Genomic DNA, 17,341 nt, shown 5'->3' on the forward strand with positions numbered 1-17,341 from the left:
AAATGTGCCAGAGTCCTCATCTTTGCTCATAGTGTAAAAGAGTGTTGCAGTGCTGACAGGAGTCATTCCAGTTGGTTATTCAGAAATGTTGGTACAAAAAAAAAAAAAAAAAAAAAAAATCAACAGATCCAAGAACCATTTTGTCCTGAAGAACGAAAACAAAAAGTCAAAACGTTAATTAAAACACATATTCTCTTGCAATTGCTCTCATTTCAGACCCGCTTTATCCAGTCAACAACCCTGCTGGCTGCTATGCCAATGGGAAGATCCTGGCCCACGGGGACCGCTGGCGAGAGGACGACTGCACGTTTTGCCAGTGCATCAACGGGGACCCGCACTGCGTGGCCACGGCCTGCGGACAGAGCTGCATCAACCCCGTCAAGGTACCCGGGGAGTGCTGCCCCGTCTGTGAAGGTAACAGTGCTACTCCTCCTCACTTGGCTTTGGTCTGCCATGGCTGCTGCTTTCCTGGCAATTCTCCGTTTACTTGAAAATTTTGGAGGATTGAAGAAGCTGGTGTGGTGTTGGCTGGTTACTGGGTAATTACAGAGAGCAGAAAACATCAGCGTGGTTTAATTACGCCTGTATGTTAGCAATCCTTTGTACTTTTTTGGCATAAAGAGTGTAGTAAGAGGTGGTTAAGATCATCATTATTTACTATTTTTTCTCTTAGCTTTGCTTAAACCTTATTAATAAATATAGGAGAAGTTAGAAGGTCAAAACGTTTGTCACTATAGGTATTACTGTTAATTGGATTATTCATGTTTTCTCCTTCATCACTATCATTTAATTGCAACTAAAAATCTCTTTGTATAACACAGTTTGATATTGGACATAATTATTTCAGTGAAACTTATAAAAAGGGATATTACCTGGGAGATAGATTAACTCCTCAACTTTACAATTATTTTATATCTACATGTGCCTCAGGGCCCTTCTCAGTTTGCAGTGTCTATCCAAGTAAGCTCACTGGGATCCTTAGTTTTTAGGATAAATCTGAGAAGCATAAGGATTTCTTACAGGCACTCTTTAACTCCAGAATTCACATCACTAGGTATGAAGAAGGTGTTTGATACAATGTTTAAAAGCTGCTGGTGAATTGTACAGAGTGACACTACTTGCACTGAATTAATGTGACTGTGAGGAAGCAGGTTAACTGCTGTTAATCCCCAGTGATCACCTCGGGATGGATATCACAGAGCCTGTGCTGTCACCTCTCATTATCTGGGTGTCTGAGCCAGCTTGGGAAGGCAGTGCAGAGAAAAAGAGAGGCTGATGGAAGTATTTTCAACATGTTAATACACTGAGAAGATTATTTTCCTCTAATGAGGGAAGGATATGCAAATGTGTTTATTCTTCTATTTTCCTCTTCCAGACTGGAGAAAATAGATGAGAAATAATTTAATTAAATGCATATATATATATATGTGTGTGTGTGTATATATATATGTAGGTATATAAGCTAATTATGAAGAAGTGAGGAAAGCAAACACAGGGTCAAGCATAGGCTTCCATCCTTCATTGCTAAAGTTTGTAATATAAATAAGCTGGTGGTTCATTAGCACACCACAGTAATGCCTCTGCAGCACTTTCAGGACACAAGTTAGGTCCTCTGGACTAGGCTATGTAATTCTATAACATGTTTGTACTTTTAGAAGAAGATGTAGCTACAACTGTTGAAGTCCATAAAAGTTGTTTTGGTGCTTTGGTGAGTGACATACGGATTGCAATCATACTTATGATACAAATGGATGAAAAGTGACACAATAGAATTGTGGAATCAATATTTAAATTAGGTCCTTGTGTCATGTAAATTACGTTTTATTAAAAAATAATCTGACTTCCTATTTGTCCTGTTAGCTGTTGTGTGACATATGCAATATTGTAATTTTGAGTGTGTCATCTGGAAGGCAGTGATTCTGAATGGTATTTTGAGGAGCTTCCTAAGTTTTAAGCTTAAAAGCACCACATTTGCCTTGGAGGTTTTTTTCAGCAGGTGATAAAATTATGTAAGTGGAGGAACCAACAATTAGTAGAAGTACTTCTAGTTCATTCTAGATGGAAGTTTCAGCATGCTTAGGTACCAGTGGTCAGAGAACATCTGAAAACACTTGAATTGTCTCCTCTTTTTTTTCCCTTCTCTCTCCCAGAGCAAACAAATATAACCAAAACAGATTATTATGACTGAGTATTTAATTATTTAATTATTTAATTCCAGGAATCCAGATACAGGATTATTTCAAGGATCTAAAAAATTCAGGACTGTTAACACACAGTAGTGTGTTCAGATGCTTGCACCCAAGATTTTAAAAACTGACTTTGCAAAAGCACTTTTGGATGATTTGATGAGAAGGTATTCAGCATTTGAGACTTAACAATTTATCTTGCAATTATAAGAAGTGAAAAAAATCACTGAGAAATGAACCATCAAGGATACCATCAAGTCTCTTGGATATGTTTTGGGGCATCAAACAAGTTGTGGACAAGGCTGTTGTGTGTACAAGGCTGTTGAGCCTTGTGATTAGCAGCCTGAATAAAAGTATTTAGATACATGAGAGCAAGGTGTTACCTGATTTGAAGTATGAACCCTGTGTGTCTTTCTGAATCTGTTAACATTTTTCTTTGAAAGCACACATTAAGAAAATCCCAGAACATTAGAGGAAAATAACAGTTAGATATTGACTGTCTGCATATAATATTAAGAATATGTATCTTTTTTTTTTTTTTTTTTTTATAAAAGGTAATGTTTGAGCTGACGGCAGCAGGGACTTAGCTGCCATCAGCTCATCAGTGTGGTAGCTGTAGACCTCTGTCCCACCTCCAAGGTCAGACAACTTAATGTCTTAAGCCTTAAATCTGAGATTAGTAGTGTTTCTACTTGGAGTGTAACGCGTGGGGTAGGAAACAAGCACTGTCTGCTTTCATTACAATGCAGCTGTCGCTTGCTAACCCAGTAGGCAAGGAGTCTCTTTAGATCTCTGTTTTCTCCTTGTTCTAAGGCTGAACTGGAGAAGTATGCATGCCCTGGAAAGACAGTTAAAAACTTTTACTTCCTTTGCACAACTAATTTTTCCTGAATTTTAGTTTTATCATTTTAATGGCAACCTAGTCCCATCTAAAACGCTATTTTGTTCCTGCCATCATCCAGCCACCTGACATTTCTATTCTCTTAAACAGATAAGCTGCATCAGCACTCCTTCCCATTTTAAATCAGCTTCGCACTCTTTTTCCTGAGCATTGTTTCTGTTGATAAAATTCTGCTGCTGATGCTCACTGTGCCATCCACGGCCTGCAAGGGTGGTGGGAACGGGGGAGAATAAGGTCCTGGCTGGGAAGTTGGCTGACAAATCAATCCCTTGATTTTAATGATTCTAATGAAAAAGATGTGCTGTACATTTTAATGGAGCTACAAGCAATGAAGTAAATTCCAGGCACATTTTTTCCTAAAGAGGAAATAAAATGCATCATCAGCCATTTGATGCTTTTCTGTATACCACTTCATTGCTCTTGCATATCCACAGCTTGACCTGAATTTTGCAGTGCACTGTATGAGCAGAAGTGTTGACTGTCCTGGTCTCTCCAGTTTGGTTTCTCCATCCTTCTGCTTCTCTAATTTCTTACTCTTCAGGAAAGAGAATCAGAATTTTTATCAAGTGTGGGCAAAGGTCTGGCATCGGTGATAAGTGTCATATTTTCAACTATTTAAATTAGTAAAGCAGAAAAAGCAGTGTACTTTAGTGATATGTTCAATAAATGGGCAAAAACAATGTAAACTTTGCAGCTGATTTGAAATAGAAGTTTACTAGTGATTATAAAGATAAAAATACCTCATTTTATACTCCTCTTTTGAATGACTTCCAGTTCTCACTTACATCTCAACATATCAACACCCTCAACAACAGTATATACCCTAGAGAAATAACATCATTTTCGCGGATTAGTTTAAAATTACTTCTTTTCAAAAGCTGTATTATGTAATTGCATTGTTAATATACTTTTCTTTTTTCCTATTATTTGTATATTACATTTCTTGATTCAGCTGTAGCTCTTACTTTCTGCAGTAATTTTTTAACTTTTTTTTTTTGGAGACTAATGCAGAATGTGGAAAATAATTATTTGCATTTCAGAATCTTAACAATGCATCAGATCTAAAGCAGGAAGAAGAATGAGACCTGCTGAAAACCCCCTACTTTCTTAGTTTACTGGCTGATGGACCAGTTCAGGCCCATATTTCTATTTTGAAATAAAAATTAGACAAAGAATAATAAGGAAGACATTTTATATGCTTATCATTATTTTTAAGCATGCATTTATTTCTCATTGGACTTCAATTTACATTTGAAAGAGAACCCACTTCCAGCAGCCAGCTTCAATTGTGTGAGCTTACTTTAAGCATGTATTTTTAATATGCAAACCAAAGCATTTAGTCAAAGATGTTTGTGTCGTATATTTTGGTTTGAGTGTTGATGGATACAGGGATTTGTGAGACAAATTTGGGATTTGATGAGAAAATTCTAAACAAAACTGCTTGTGCATCTGGCCTGGCTGTGGCTCATCCAGAGTAAAAGGTTATTAGTATCAGTCACTTCTGACTCTTCCTCTCGGTCTTTAATCTAAATGCTGCTGTACCTGCAGTTCTGCCAATTTATTTATTTCTCGTCTGGTTTATAATCAGTTTCAATGAAGGACATATTTGTTCCCCTAGATAAGTTTACATACCAGCAGCTTCATAAGGATATATTTTTTCTTGGATTACACTTACAAAAAATTTTGCTGCCAGAGATCACATATAACATACTATAAATTCTGTGTACAAAGATTCTTGAAATATGAGCACAGTATGTCAGCACACAAATGTATTCAGCCTTTGAATACACTAAATTCAGAACAAACTAGAACATTCCCATTCCGTTATAAAGAAAATCCTGTTCTTACTACCACAGTGAGAAAACCAGGCTGTGAGGATTGTAGAGACTGAAGTTACATAAAAGCAGCTGTTGACACTTTTCTAAATTAGAGACCAAGATGGAGCAATTGTGTTATTTCTGTTTCTATACAGAGCTGATTTGTATCTGTTCTCCGCAGTAAACCCTTTTTCATTCTTCCTAACTTGCTGCTGTGTATGTATCCATGGTGTATATCCTGTATGTGTGCTATGCAATACACGTTCCCATGTTGCTTGGATGCCCAGATTGGTTTGCAATGTATAATTTTCTGAATACTTGCTTTGGGTTTGCTGGACCTGGGGAAGATGGTTCACAGTTGCTCCCCTCACTTCAATCTTGCCTGCTGCTGCTAAAAGGAGAGGCTGAGTGAGGTGCTTGAAATGCTTTACACTGGAGCTCCCTGGGGAGATTGATGAGGAGGAAGAGACAGGAGCATGGAGGAGTAGGTGCATGAAGGAGAGGGGTATTTATGGATGTGGAGTGCCAATACAATGGGTTTCTATATGGATTTTATTTTCAAATCTGTGGGCAGCCTCTCTTGAGTTGCACTGTAGCTGGTATCCACTAGTATCTTTACCAGCTCTGTTTGATGTTTTTACTAGCTCAGATCAAAGCTAAATTTATTTTATCTATAGACAACAAAGCTAAAAATAGCAGCCAGTGTCTTGGAAGGCAGAGTATGAATTCATATGTTTTAAAGCAGCGAAGTGACAGAAAGATACTCACCAAATTCAACAAGAAAAAATACAGCATGCTATGATGTGAGGAAACAGATTAATTTTGATTTTTGTCTCAACATTGTTTGACCAGAGGTGTGTGGGAGGAGGGCTGCACATGTGCCACTTGCAGTAGGCAGCTAGGAGAAGATGGAGGAAAGCCCTGTCTCTAGGGAGACTTTACCTGACAGCCATTTCATGTCTCACATGGAATAGGGAGTCAGTAGGAGACCACCGAGGACAGTGTCCTCCAGAGAGGTTCTCCAGTCAGGTGGCAAACGGTCTCCACCAATGGATAGCAGTCAAACATTCAACTGGGTCTCCTGCCAGCAAGCAGACCTTGGGAGGAGCTGGGGGGTATAAAAGTACTGGTGTCACAAGCTGCTGGCTTCTTTTTTGCCCTCGCTCTTTTTGCTTTCTCTTGCTCACTCGCTCTCCCTCTTGGGTTGGACACCTGTTGATCACCTTCTGTGTCCTGTCCTACCACTTCCATCTTCCTCGCCTGCTCCAGCCGTCGCCTGTCCTGCCCCCACTGCGTTCCTGCCCGAGTTCTTGGCTGAGCCTGCTGCTTCCAGCCGTGCATCGCCGATTCAGCCCACACCACGATCCCTGCTGCAGCCCTGCCCGGGGCTCGGGGCCGCCTCCCGATCCCCACACACGGCGTGTCCGGTGCCGTTCCATGGGAGCTGTGCCTGCGGAGCTGCGCAGGCTCCCCGGCCGGCAGCACGCATACGCTCCTGCCGCAGGGACACCCATATTGCACTCCCAAGTTCTGGTGGTAATGCCTGCTTTTTCTCTGTCTCCCCACTCTCTCTCTCCCCCTTTCCTTCTTCTTCCTCTTTTTCTGTCTTTCCTATTCTTGTTTAGTTGGGCACTGCCCTTTCCGTTACCAATAAATGGTTCTCAGATATAATATTTACCTTGTTTGGCTTAATTCTGTCCTAGATCATCTGTTTTAAAAGAACCCCCCCACAGTTCCCCCTTAGTGGAATGTGACATGCTTGGAGGAGATTCTTCATGAGTCCTGAACCAGAATGTGATTGTTAAATAGCAGCTTTCCAGGAGAAGTTTTGAGATTAGGGGAAAGAACATGTTGAACATGGATTAACAGGGCCTTGAGAAGGCAAATACCATACTGAAATTAAGATCAAGAGGAGAATTCACAAGACCTGAAGTAATCCTTTTTTCTCTCTTTCCTGTGGGTGGGTATGTCCCTGGATGACATAGTAGGTACTTGGTTCTTTTCTGTACATTGCTTCTGTGATAAAGGTGGAAACTGGAAAGCATTGGAGAGCTTATGAGCACAGTCCAAAATTTGTAGAAGACAGACTGAATAAATTGGATTGGTTCAGATTAAAATAAAACCATGAAGTTAGAATGTGAGCATAGTAGCACTCAAGTGACTCAAATATTGTTGCAAAGAAAAAGATAAGATTAAAAAAAATGGAATTGGATTACAAAAGAGGAAAATAGAATTTAGAGGAAGGCAGAAAGTTGCTGAGGAAAATAAAATTCCCTTTGTGGCATGTTATGACTAAGATTGTCTTTTTGATGTGTTCAGGGCATGGCAGTCATATTTTCAGCCTTAGTGATAAGCGATTTGCTCAGGAAATTGTTTGCACAACTGAAAGCAGTATTGGTATTTCACATGTAGTGTTCATGCAAGTGATGTCTGTAGCTTACCAATATAGAGCCCAATGCATAACTGGGGGCTTGAAGGGGGAGGGTGTTTGGGGGTCTTTTTAAATAAACATCAAAGTGATCAAAACCCTTTTGGCAAGACATCTTGATACAATATGTCCACTTAAATCACTTCTTTCCAGTTACCTGACACACTAAAGCCCATGGGCTTATTAATAAAAACCCAATGTATGAGGCAGGAGACTGGGTACTTTTGAGGTGGCTGTTTCTACAGGGAGAGAGGCAGAAAGCCTTTTCACAGAAATGGCATGAAATTGGAGACAGAGGCATATTGAGACATGATAGTGTGGAGGGGAAGACCTTCCTTTATCCTTGGCCTGTCCCCAAACTCAAGCTCTTCAGTTCACACAGCTTTTCAGGGTATGTACCTCCTTTCCCTAGTGAGAGCTGGGAAAATAAGGCCCATTCCCTTCTGTGGATCCAGCACAGTTAGTTTTAGGCTTCTGATGGATGCTTCTATATAGCTTCTATGGCTCCTGTAATGATATTGGCCCTCTGGGATTTGACTTTGTTTATTTAATCTATTACCTATTTATCTCTTTAGTTTGTTTTCTCCTTCTTTGTTTTCTAGACTTCTCTTCATTAAGAGCCAAGGCTTAGGCAATCATACTGGCTTTCTGTGCTTTCCCCATGGTTTTAGAACCAATGGCTTATTTTTGCAGCGCAAGGAAGGGATCACATTTCTTCAGATTAAAACAGACAGCTAGGTAGAGGGGAGAAAGGGGCTTTTCAAGTGCCATAAGGGACTACAAAATTTTTATATATGCTCATGCGGCTTTTGGCTCAGACTAGCTTTTTATGGGACTGGTTTGTTGCATTGCAGCTAACCAGGTCCATTGGCAATCAGCTAAATTGGCAGTGAGTACTGCTGCTTACTGCTTGCTTCTTGCTGGGCTAGCAACTTTGCTTTCTAAGTAACATTACTGTGGTTTAAATAGCAACTCCATTTTTAACAAATTTTACAAAAAAGGAGGTAATATACCATATGAATATATAATAGCATGTGAATAATACTAAAGAAGCTGCAGTGATAGAAATAACTGTTTCCCTCAGGCCATCTGCATCTGTGGACAGCCGTCTGCAAATTGGAATAATAGCTGTGTTCACAAAAAGTAAATATTGGTTAGGATAGTATGAATTTTAAATCTTTTTTTAACAAGATAATAAATACAAGTGTTCAGCATTGGCATTGATGCCAAAAATGTCCCTTAGGAAAGTCTGTGGTTGCTTCTATTCTCTTGCATCTCTCAGAGGCTCAGGCTATTCATAGAGAAAGCTGATACACAGTAATTGGTTATCTCACAGCATGTCCTTCTGCAAGAGAGCCCTCAGGTACAAGTGGCTGGGTGCCAGCATAAGCTGTGAATGAGAAATTAAGTGTTAAACAAAATATCCTTAGAGGATTTTCATGAATAAGACCCACAGTACTTTGCTGTCATTATGGCTGACACTTTATCTTCACAAAAAGAAACTAACATTTTCATCAATAAAGGAATCCAAACTCTAGCTGAGATGTAATTCAGTTCAGTTCCATTAGCGTGTCTAGCACTTCATTATGTAAAAACAAGCAGTGGAGTCCAGTGAAAAGAAATTTGATTCATTCAGGATGAAGTCACTGGTAGTGAGCAGTGTTCACTGACACAGGGTGTGGGCCCAGAGTCCTCCTTAGAGCATAAAATATAAGTTATTGTTCAGCAGCAGTGCTGGAGCTCCCAACCAGCCCTTTCATCAAAGTCAATTAAGGGATGCAAACGCCACGCTGCAGAGAATTGGGCTTCTGTTTGCCAGATCATGATTTAGTACAGTGGTCCTAGAGAAGGCAGCTGAGCCTGTGGAACCACTGTATGATGAAGCCAAACTGGCCACGGCAAGCCAGTGAAATTCAGGAAAACTATATGAGTATGGAATAACATTTTCATGGTTTTCAGTGATTCATTTTTGAATTCAATGGAAGACTGCTGAAAAGATAAATAACCAGAGAATCCGAATGAGTATGTGTCAGAGGATGTCTTACTTATGAAGAACCTCAAGGATTCTTATAATGTTTTTCATCACCAATGGTTTTCATAGATTTGCCCCAGATGTACACTAATTTAGTGTTTATCTTCACCTAGTAAAAACAAGTGAATGGCCTTCTTAATGTATTTTAACAATTCTTGATAGACTTAATTGATTCTGCTTCAACAAGGTGGTTGTTTCTTAGTGTCATTCCACCTAAAATTGTCAAAAAAAGTTTTATCAGCATTAAAATTCATTTGACATGCCTCTTAATCAATTCTAGCAGTTTTTAGTTTATTACAGACAAAAGGTTTTAACTTCACATTTTAGGAATAGAAAGTATGTATTTTGATTGCATCACTGCAAAAAAGACATCTATATATACACCCTGCTTCTTTAGTCTGTAGCAATAAATAGTCTTTGATTGTAATAGTTACTTTCAAGGAAAAAATACATATTTTAGTATTTTCAGGTTGGCAGGATGAATAAAATTTGAGACAAAAGGCTGCCAAACTGAACTATGTGTTTGGAGCTATCAATGAAGATATTTTCAGAGTTACTTGTGACATGAGAAAATTGTATCACCTAAGTCCTTGCATATATTTATAAATTGTTATGTGAGGCTGAATTGTTGAACCCTGATAGCCGACACAGATAGCTAAATTCTGGGAAAAAATTTCCTGCAAGGCATTAGGATTTCAAACCCAGGAAGGAAATTCTTTAGCCCAGGGCTCAGCACTGATATTTTTCATGTAATGAATTGGAGGGGCGGGGAAGGCTGGAATGCGAACTATGAGGATGGAAAACATTTAGTCACTCTTGGAATGATATGAATGTTTTTACAGGAAGCTTAAGTAAACACACATGCTGCTGCTTAGTAGGCTGCAGTTAACTTTTTTGGACAGTAGACAAGATTTAAACAAGTATACAGACTCGAATGAAAGACTGTTGAGCAGCACACCCTTCAGGCCCAATTTTGAGCCAGTTATCACTTAAAACATTAGGTAAAAAGTTAGACTACTGTTTGTGGTTTTTTTTTCCTTTGGTTTTTAATTTTTTTTTTATGGTAAATGCTTGAGTGCATTCATTTTTGATTTCTTTAAGTCATTTGATACTGGTTTCATAGGATCAAAACATCTTACTTCTTTTAAAGGTGTAGTCTGTGTTATGAATTACTACAGAAGAGGGAGCTATTTCACTTTTCCCAAACAATGGGCATGTTGTTTATTATTCATGATAAAGATCTTTCTCCTTGTTTAGAACATGATTTTTATTCTTTTTTTTTTTTTGTTATTCCCCCCAGAAGAGGTTTTCATTTTATGAAAACAAAAGAGATGTTGGACATCCTAGAATCCTATTCTGTTGAGCATACTCAGAAGAAATGTGCACAGGAAGAAGCTTAAAATAAAATAGTTACTTCCCTACTTAAAACCAATTTTGTAAAACCATGGAGCAGCTTTTCCCCTCACATATTTCTGAAAGTATAAAACAAAACCTTTTTGGACTTAAAAAATTGCATTCCAAGTGAAACAAAGCAAAGAGATCTTTTTATCATGTAATATTAATAATAAAAATAACTTGCTGAGAGGTGAAGCCTGCATAATGTATTAACTTAAAGGAGAACAAAAAAAATGAGACTGATTAAAGCCAGTTGTGGCTGTTACTAAATAATTCTTAACACAGAATTGCTTTAACAAACAACTGGAAGAAATTTTGCTTCCTGAATAAAAAAGCTAGTTTCTAAGTAATGAAGTAGATTCAGAGAGATGGTGTTAGGCAAGCATGTACGTATTTTGCAAAAAGAAGGTAATCAGTACTTGTCAAAAGCGTACAGAAATCATCAGAAATTGAAATATTTTTCTTCTGATTTCAGTTGCTTGATTAGGATTCCTCAAGGATATTGATTCTTTCACTGGAAATGTCCTGAGTTTATATGAAAGTGAAATTCATGGAGTCATGCAAATTGGAAAGGACCACCAGAGATTTTTCTAGTCCTATCTCCTTCTTAAAGCAGATCTAGTGGCTGAAGGATGTCAAGGTCTTGTCCCAGTTAAATGTGGAATATTTTGAAGGATGGAGATCGCACAAGTCTCCATGACCATGTCGTAGTTTCATGAGCCATGTGATACAAAAGAAAAGTCAAAACAGCTTTTATGAAGTTGTCATTTCCCTTTTCGTGTTTGTGTTTGTTGTTTTTCATGTTTGTGTTAGTGTTGCCTCTCATCCTGGCCTAAGCCACCTCCAAGATCAGCCAGGCCTTGTCATCTTTGTACCCTCGGGTTAAGGAGTGGTAGACAGCAGTAGGATGTCCCTGACCCTCCTTCCCCAGGCTGAGCAAGCCCTTCTTTGTCTCTCAGCCTGTCCACATGTGCCACCTCTCCAGCCCTGGCAGCTCAGTGGCCTTGTCACCTACTTGCTCAGGTGTGTCCGTGTTTCTCTTCTACTGAGGAGCCCAAAGCTGGACACTACTCCAGCTGTAGGTTTCCAAGTGCTAAATGTCCCTCCATTTTTCAGCCTTCCTTATACCTGCAGGCTCTGCTTCCGCTGGTGCAGGTACCTCTTGTCCTTCACACAAAACTGAACTCTTGGTTCTCTCGTAATATATGTGGATTTGCAGTAGAGCAGTTACGTGTAATCCCTCTTTGCTTTCTGATACAAATTCTATGGCCAGAGTTCAGATTTTGAACAACTAAGAATATGATAGGAAGCTGGGTATAATTTTTCATTTTGCTTCCACACTTAAGAAGGATTCTGTTTAGTTAGTTGGTTGTCTTTTATATAATTTATATAACTATAATTAAATCTTCAGTGAATGGGGTTTTTTTAACATGCAGATAAACAGTAAATTTAATAAGATTGCAATAAATTTTAAATTGTCCCTGGTTTTTTATTATTATTATTATTCTTTTCCAAGCCTTCAGCAGTCAATGGTAATTTCACTTTTCATTCTCTTCCTTTTTTTTTTTTTTATAATTGATCAAATTTTGTATATAATAAAATTGTAATACTGAGAAACAAATTTTCCCAGCTCTCACTGAAACATGGGTGTACCAATTTCTCTCCATATCTGAGCACTTGAGCAGTATCTTAGTACTTCAATACCTCAGTAAACAAATTTAGGGTACAGTACTAGACCAGATTGACTATCCTTTGTTCTTGTCCATATTTATAGTATTTTACATTGTTAACAGAAGAAAATATCTGCTCTTTGTGCTACAAGCTGTGTCACATCACTCAGGAGAAGTGAGAGGTCTCAGAAGTGGAAAAAAAATGAGGGGTGTAGGGATTGGTTTTGCTCCTATTACAGAAGTATTCTAGACTGAAAAAAATCAGTAAAATACTATTCCGCCTCGATACCTTCTTCTATTTTTTTTTTACAACCGGTTTCTGTGTTGGTATTGTTTATATAGGTCCTTAAAGATAAAGTTATCTCCAGACATTACTTGAATGCCACCCTTCTTTTACCATAAATGCAGTTTGATTTCAAGCTGGAATTATGAGATTCAGGGTTTGATCACATATTGTAGTATTTTTCAGTAGACTAGTCAGACTGAAGGTCCACCAGCAGCTGAAATATCTGCTGTAGATTTTAAAATCGATGAAGCTGATTTTAATTAAATGGCATTCTGAAGACTTAATTCTAATATTTCTATCAACTTCACAGCAAGCAAAATAATAATCTGCACCAAAATTGAGCAGAGAAAATATCAGAGAGGATATATGGAAGCACGGTGTTCTAATAGGAATCTGCCTTTATATATAAGCACCTGCCATCAGCAAAATCTGTGCTCCAATAAATAATTCATTGTTTTCATCCAGACTCTCTTCAATCCCCTTCTCTTTATTTCCTTCTCGCTTTCTTTCTATAGTATAGTTGTATTGTTGGTAAACCACACAGGCAGAAACAGCACCCGTTTTTCCCACCCATTGTCTGTGCATTTGTGCACTGGATCTTTCTTCAGCTGTTTCTACCCAGAGCAGCAGCAGCACAGGTCAGATCCTGTGGTGGTAGATGCTTTTTCAAGCTTAGCTACTGCTTGCCTATTCAAATAGCCAGAAGTCTGGCAGAGCAGATCTGGCTTTATTTGTTGAGTCTTGTCTAGTGGAGTGAAAAGGCCTGAATTTTTTTTTTTCCCCTGGCTTCATTTTTGCACATGTGGGGGTAGGGAATGAAATTATTTCTTTTGTCCTCTGTTTGCAGCTCATTGAGAAGCAGGCATGCATATAAAATTACTGTATCTCGGGGCTTACCTTTAGGGAGAGAAGGGGAAAAGAAACAGATTTGTAAGCTTGACTGGAAACACTAAGGATGCTGAAAGCAGGCCCAAAAGTGGAAGGTAACGGAATAATAAAATAGGATGAATAGAGGATGAACAAAAACTTTTCAACTTAATATAACAACAGTTTCATTTCATCCTGTATAAGAAATACAATATTACTGCATGTATCAAGGGCACAAAAATTGTGTCCCTGTGTCCAAGGCAAAGGAGGATCAAAATATAGATGTTTAGTTGTGGAAAGTCACCAAAAATTATACAACAAATATGTAGATATATAGATGGATATATAAAATTATGGATGGTTTTCCTAGATGTTAAGTTATACCTGCAATTCCAGGGAAGTTATCTTGAGGGGTAGACTTAATGACGGAGAGTAAAACACAGTCCTCTTTCTCTCTAGCTTTCATTTACACCCAACTCAATAAATGAATACTAACTAACCTGAATCTTGACTTTCTGTAAGGTTTTTTTGCTTTTTCTTATTGACATGTTTTACCTCACATCTGCAGTCAGATGGTAAAGCTGCAGTCTCCTTCAATTCTCTGGCTTGTGTTGCTGTCAGTGAGCTTCGCTCTGGGCAGCAGTAATGATTCATATGAATCATTTTAGCCACCTGTGAGTACAAGATTCCTGTGGCCTTTTTGTCACTTTAGTGTAATGTTTGTGGGGGCTGACCAGTAACCTGACTGTAGCTTCAAGGTAGCTCTTGCATTCTGGCCTTTGCATGTTTAGAATATTTCAGTTAGAGAATGGAGCAATACCAAAAATCAGTTTGGTTGCAGAAATGGTTTATATACTCAGAGGTGTAAACAGCCAGGATTAATTAATTTAATTTATCATGTTATTGGTGTATATAGGTATATTGCTATATACCAATATGTTCATGATTACTAAACTAATGCCTTGGTGGAGTTGTAAATGTTGTGTTAGACATGAACGTGATTTAGTTGGATACTTTATTTAATGAATTTGAAAGCAACTACAAAGAGTTCATTTAAACTAAAAGAAGTGTAGTTTGAAAATCCATGGATTTTGAAATACTTCGCTCATTTTGGCTGTTCTTCTACACTATGCATGCAAACTCAGAGCTGTGAAATAAAGAATTGATGGAAACCAATCCTTTGACCTCCAAACTTGTTATTTATATTAAACCCCTACCAAAAAAAAATTAATTTAAATAAGATATTTGAGGGATCTGGAGAGACATGATGCCATTATGCAGACTTCCAGTTTGTGCATGAACAAAGCTGTTGGTGCTATTCTATATATTTTAAAATGTATTGCTACTTTTCTGCTAAAAGTTATACAAGCAACAGAATTTGAATGTTACTCAGCAAGAGCATAATCTGAATTATGACCTCTGAGATAAGTTTGAAGTTATCTAACTTAATTGTAGTGTCTTTAATGCAGTTTTTTTATTCTAAACTCTAGTTAGCTGACCTAATTTGAAAAGGATTAAAAACATTCATTGTCTGCATAAACTGTTGTGCTGGGAAGAGCAAGGCTGGAGAAGCTATGAAAGCTGAAAATTGTGAAAGACAATGAAAGCAGAAAAGTTCATTCTTGTAATAGGTTAATTTTCAGTTGGTTGGAAGGCATGGGTGCAAAAGCTGCATGCTGAAATGTAGCCAATAGGCACAAAAATCGGTATTTTGTTTAACAGTGTATACTTATAACAATTTAATCTATGCTGAGGAATATTTTACCCTTACTCTGAAAGTAAAGATTTTTGCCTGTAGGTAAAAATGGCAAAACCTGTGGTCTGAGGATGAAAGATGGCAACATTTGGCCACCTCCACTCGGTATAATTTCTCTATATTTTCACAATTTATCACTTTAGGTATGGAAGGCTTTTTAAATTTAATTTTGACAAATCATTTTTTGAAATGGAGAAACAGAGTACACTTAAACAGTTGAAGCACTGAAATGAAAGCTCACAGTTCTTTAAATCATGCAAATTTGTTTCCTGAATATTTTGTATAATATTAATACTGCTCATAATTATGAACTCATTGGTTCTTCAGTGCCCGAGTTCTATGAAAAACACAAGATAGACAAAATTAGTCTCAAAGAGCAACAACTTTTTCAAGAAAAGATAGGTATTGCTTTCCTTCTGAATGCTTTTTTTATGGTGGTCATTAAGACGTTTCTTGTTACCTCCAGAAGTCTCTGGATTTTGTTTTGTTCTAATAACTTTCTATACTAGAGCATGTTAATATTTCTGTATTTTTGTTTCTATCAAAACAAAATTCATACTCCAGCATATTAAAATGGTGTCAAAAAGTAAGTACTGTACTGTTGATAAATAATTCACAGTCAATAATAATCTCCTCAACCTCAGAAAGCATAATCTGGGACTGCAAAGTATACTGTAAGAAGTGATGCTTTTGATAAATGACCATGATAAATGCCCTCCAGAGATCTTTCGTATCTTACATTCCCTTTTAGTATTCCGAGTTTCTTCTGCTGTAAATTTCAGCAGAGGTGATGTTATTCACACAGAGAAAGATTTGACTTCTGAGTTACACATTTGATGTGGAGCTTGGTAGTATAAATCAATGCAGCTTTAGAGAAACTCTGTTCAGTTCCTAAAGCAAAAAAGTAAAGTTTTTATTAAACACTTTTGGAGAAAAGTGGGCAAAATAAATACTCTGCATATAGTTTGAAACTGCATGAGCAGGACAGTTGATTTCATAGTGAACAAAAAAATAAGTGGTAATTATTTTCTGTTTTGATACTTCAAAAATTTTCTGCACCTTTATGCTGTTGTTGAGTGTCTATCACTTTGAAACAAATTGTGTTTATCGAATTTTTTCTAAAGTACCCAGAATATTCATCAGAAACAAAAGTAATTAAAATTATTCTTTACTGTTACATTGTGTATGAATTTTTGTGAACTTAAAATATTCAAGAATCTCAAATTTATGTGGTTTTTTTTCTTACCCCCAGAGCCAACATATATCACAATAGGTCCACCCACCTGTGAGGTTTTGGTGAACTGCAATTTGACTGAAAAAGACTGTATCTATAGCTTCAAACTGGACCAAAATGGTTGTCGCATTTGTCAGTGCAAAACTAGTGAGTATGCAGAAATACGGTGGCTTCTACCTTTTATATCAAGCTATATGTGAAAATGGTACTATGCTGGTTATTTCCATTCATAATGTTGATTGTATGTTGTGTTAGTTTGTGTGTGCTTTATAGTTGTTCATCTTTAAAGAATTGGTTCCTGATTTCTGACATGGCTTGCTTGCTTAAAATGTGTTTGGAGGAAAATGTACAGTGCTTGACTTCTGAGGTAAAAAATTAACAGCTGGCTACAAAATAATTTGGGACCTCATATAGACTTTGAGAAGTCTTATGAGAATTCCACATTTCATTTTCTTCTGTTTACAGAATTTTAAGAGCATCTAGGTTTCTGCACTTCAAAAAGTCCTATTGCTAAACAGCCTATTTTCAACTTAGATTTTTTTGTCAAAATTTAGATTTTGAGGATAAATGTTTGAAAATCATATGCTTGGGAGTGGGTGTTTGTATATATGCAAGTATATCCATATTTATATTTATTTCTATAACATATTTTTATATTTATTTTATATACACATATAATATTTTAGTTAGCATTTTTGCAGGCTTTAACATCTATTTCTTCCCAAAGGAAAAACACTGTGCCTTGTGAGAACTTTGTGTGTATCAAGAA

The 17,341-nt window shown here is 37.4% G+C and overlaps 1 protein-coding gene across 2 annotated transcripts in view; it reads left to right on the forward strand.

Annotated features, from left to right (window-relative positions):
* The window catches only part of CRIM1 (cysteine rich transmembrane BMP regulator 1), a 177,401-nt gene that overhangs the window by 123,517 nt on the left and 36,543 nt on the right, over positions 1–17,341 (forward strand). For both annotated transcript variants that reach the window (XM_030268444.4, XM_072927186.1), the window contains 2 exons: positions 217–414; positions 16,591–16,719. In XM_030268444.4, coding sequence (XP_030124304.4) covers positions 217–414; positions 16,591–16,719 — 327 coding nt within the window. The remainder of the gene's footprint in view (positions 1–216; positions 415–16,590; positions 16,720–17,341) is intronic.

The sequence above is a fragment of the Taeniopygia guttata genome, chromosome 3 (genome assembly GCF_048771995.1).
Source record: "Taeniopygia guttata chromosome 3, bTaeGut7.mat, whole genome shotgun sequence".
Classification (NCBI taxonomy): Eukaryota; Metazoa; Chordata; class Aves; order Passeriformes; family Estrildidae; genus Taeniopygia; species Taeniopygia guttata.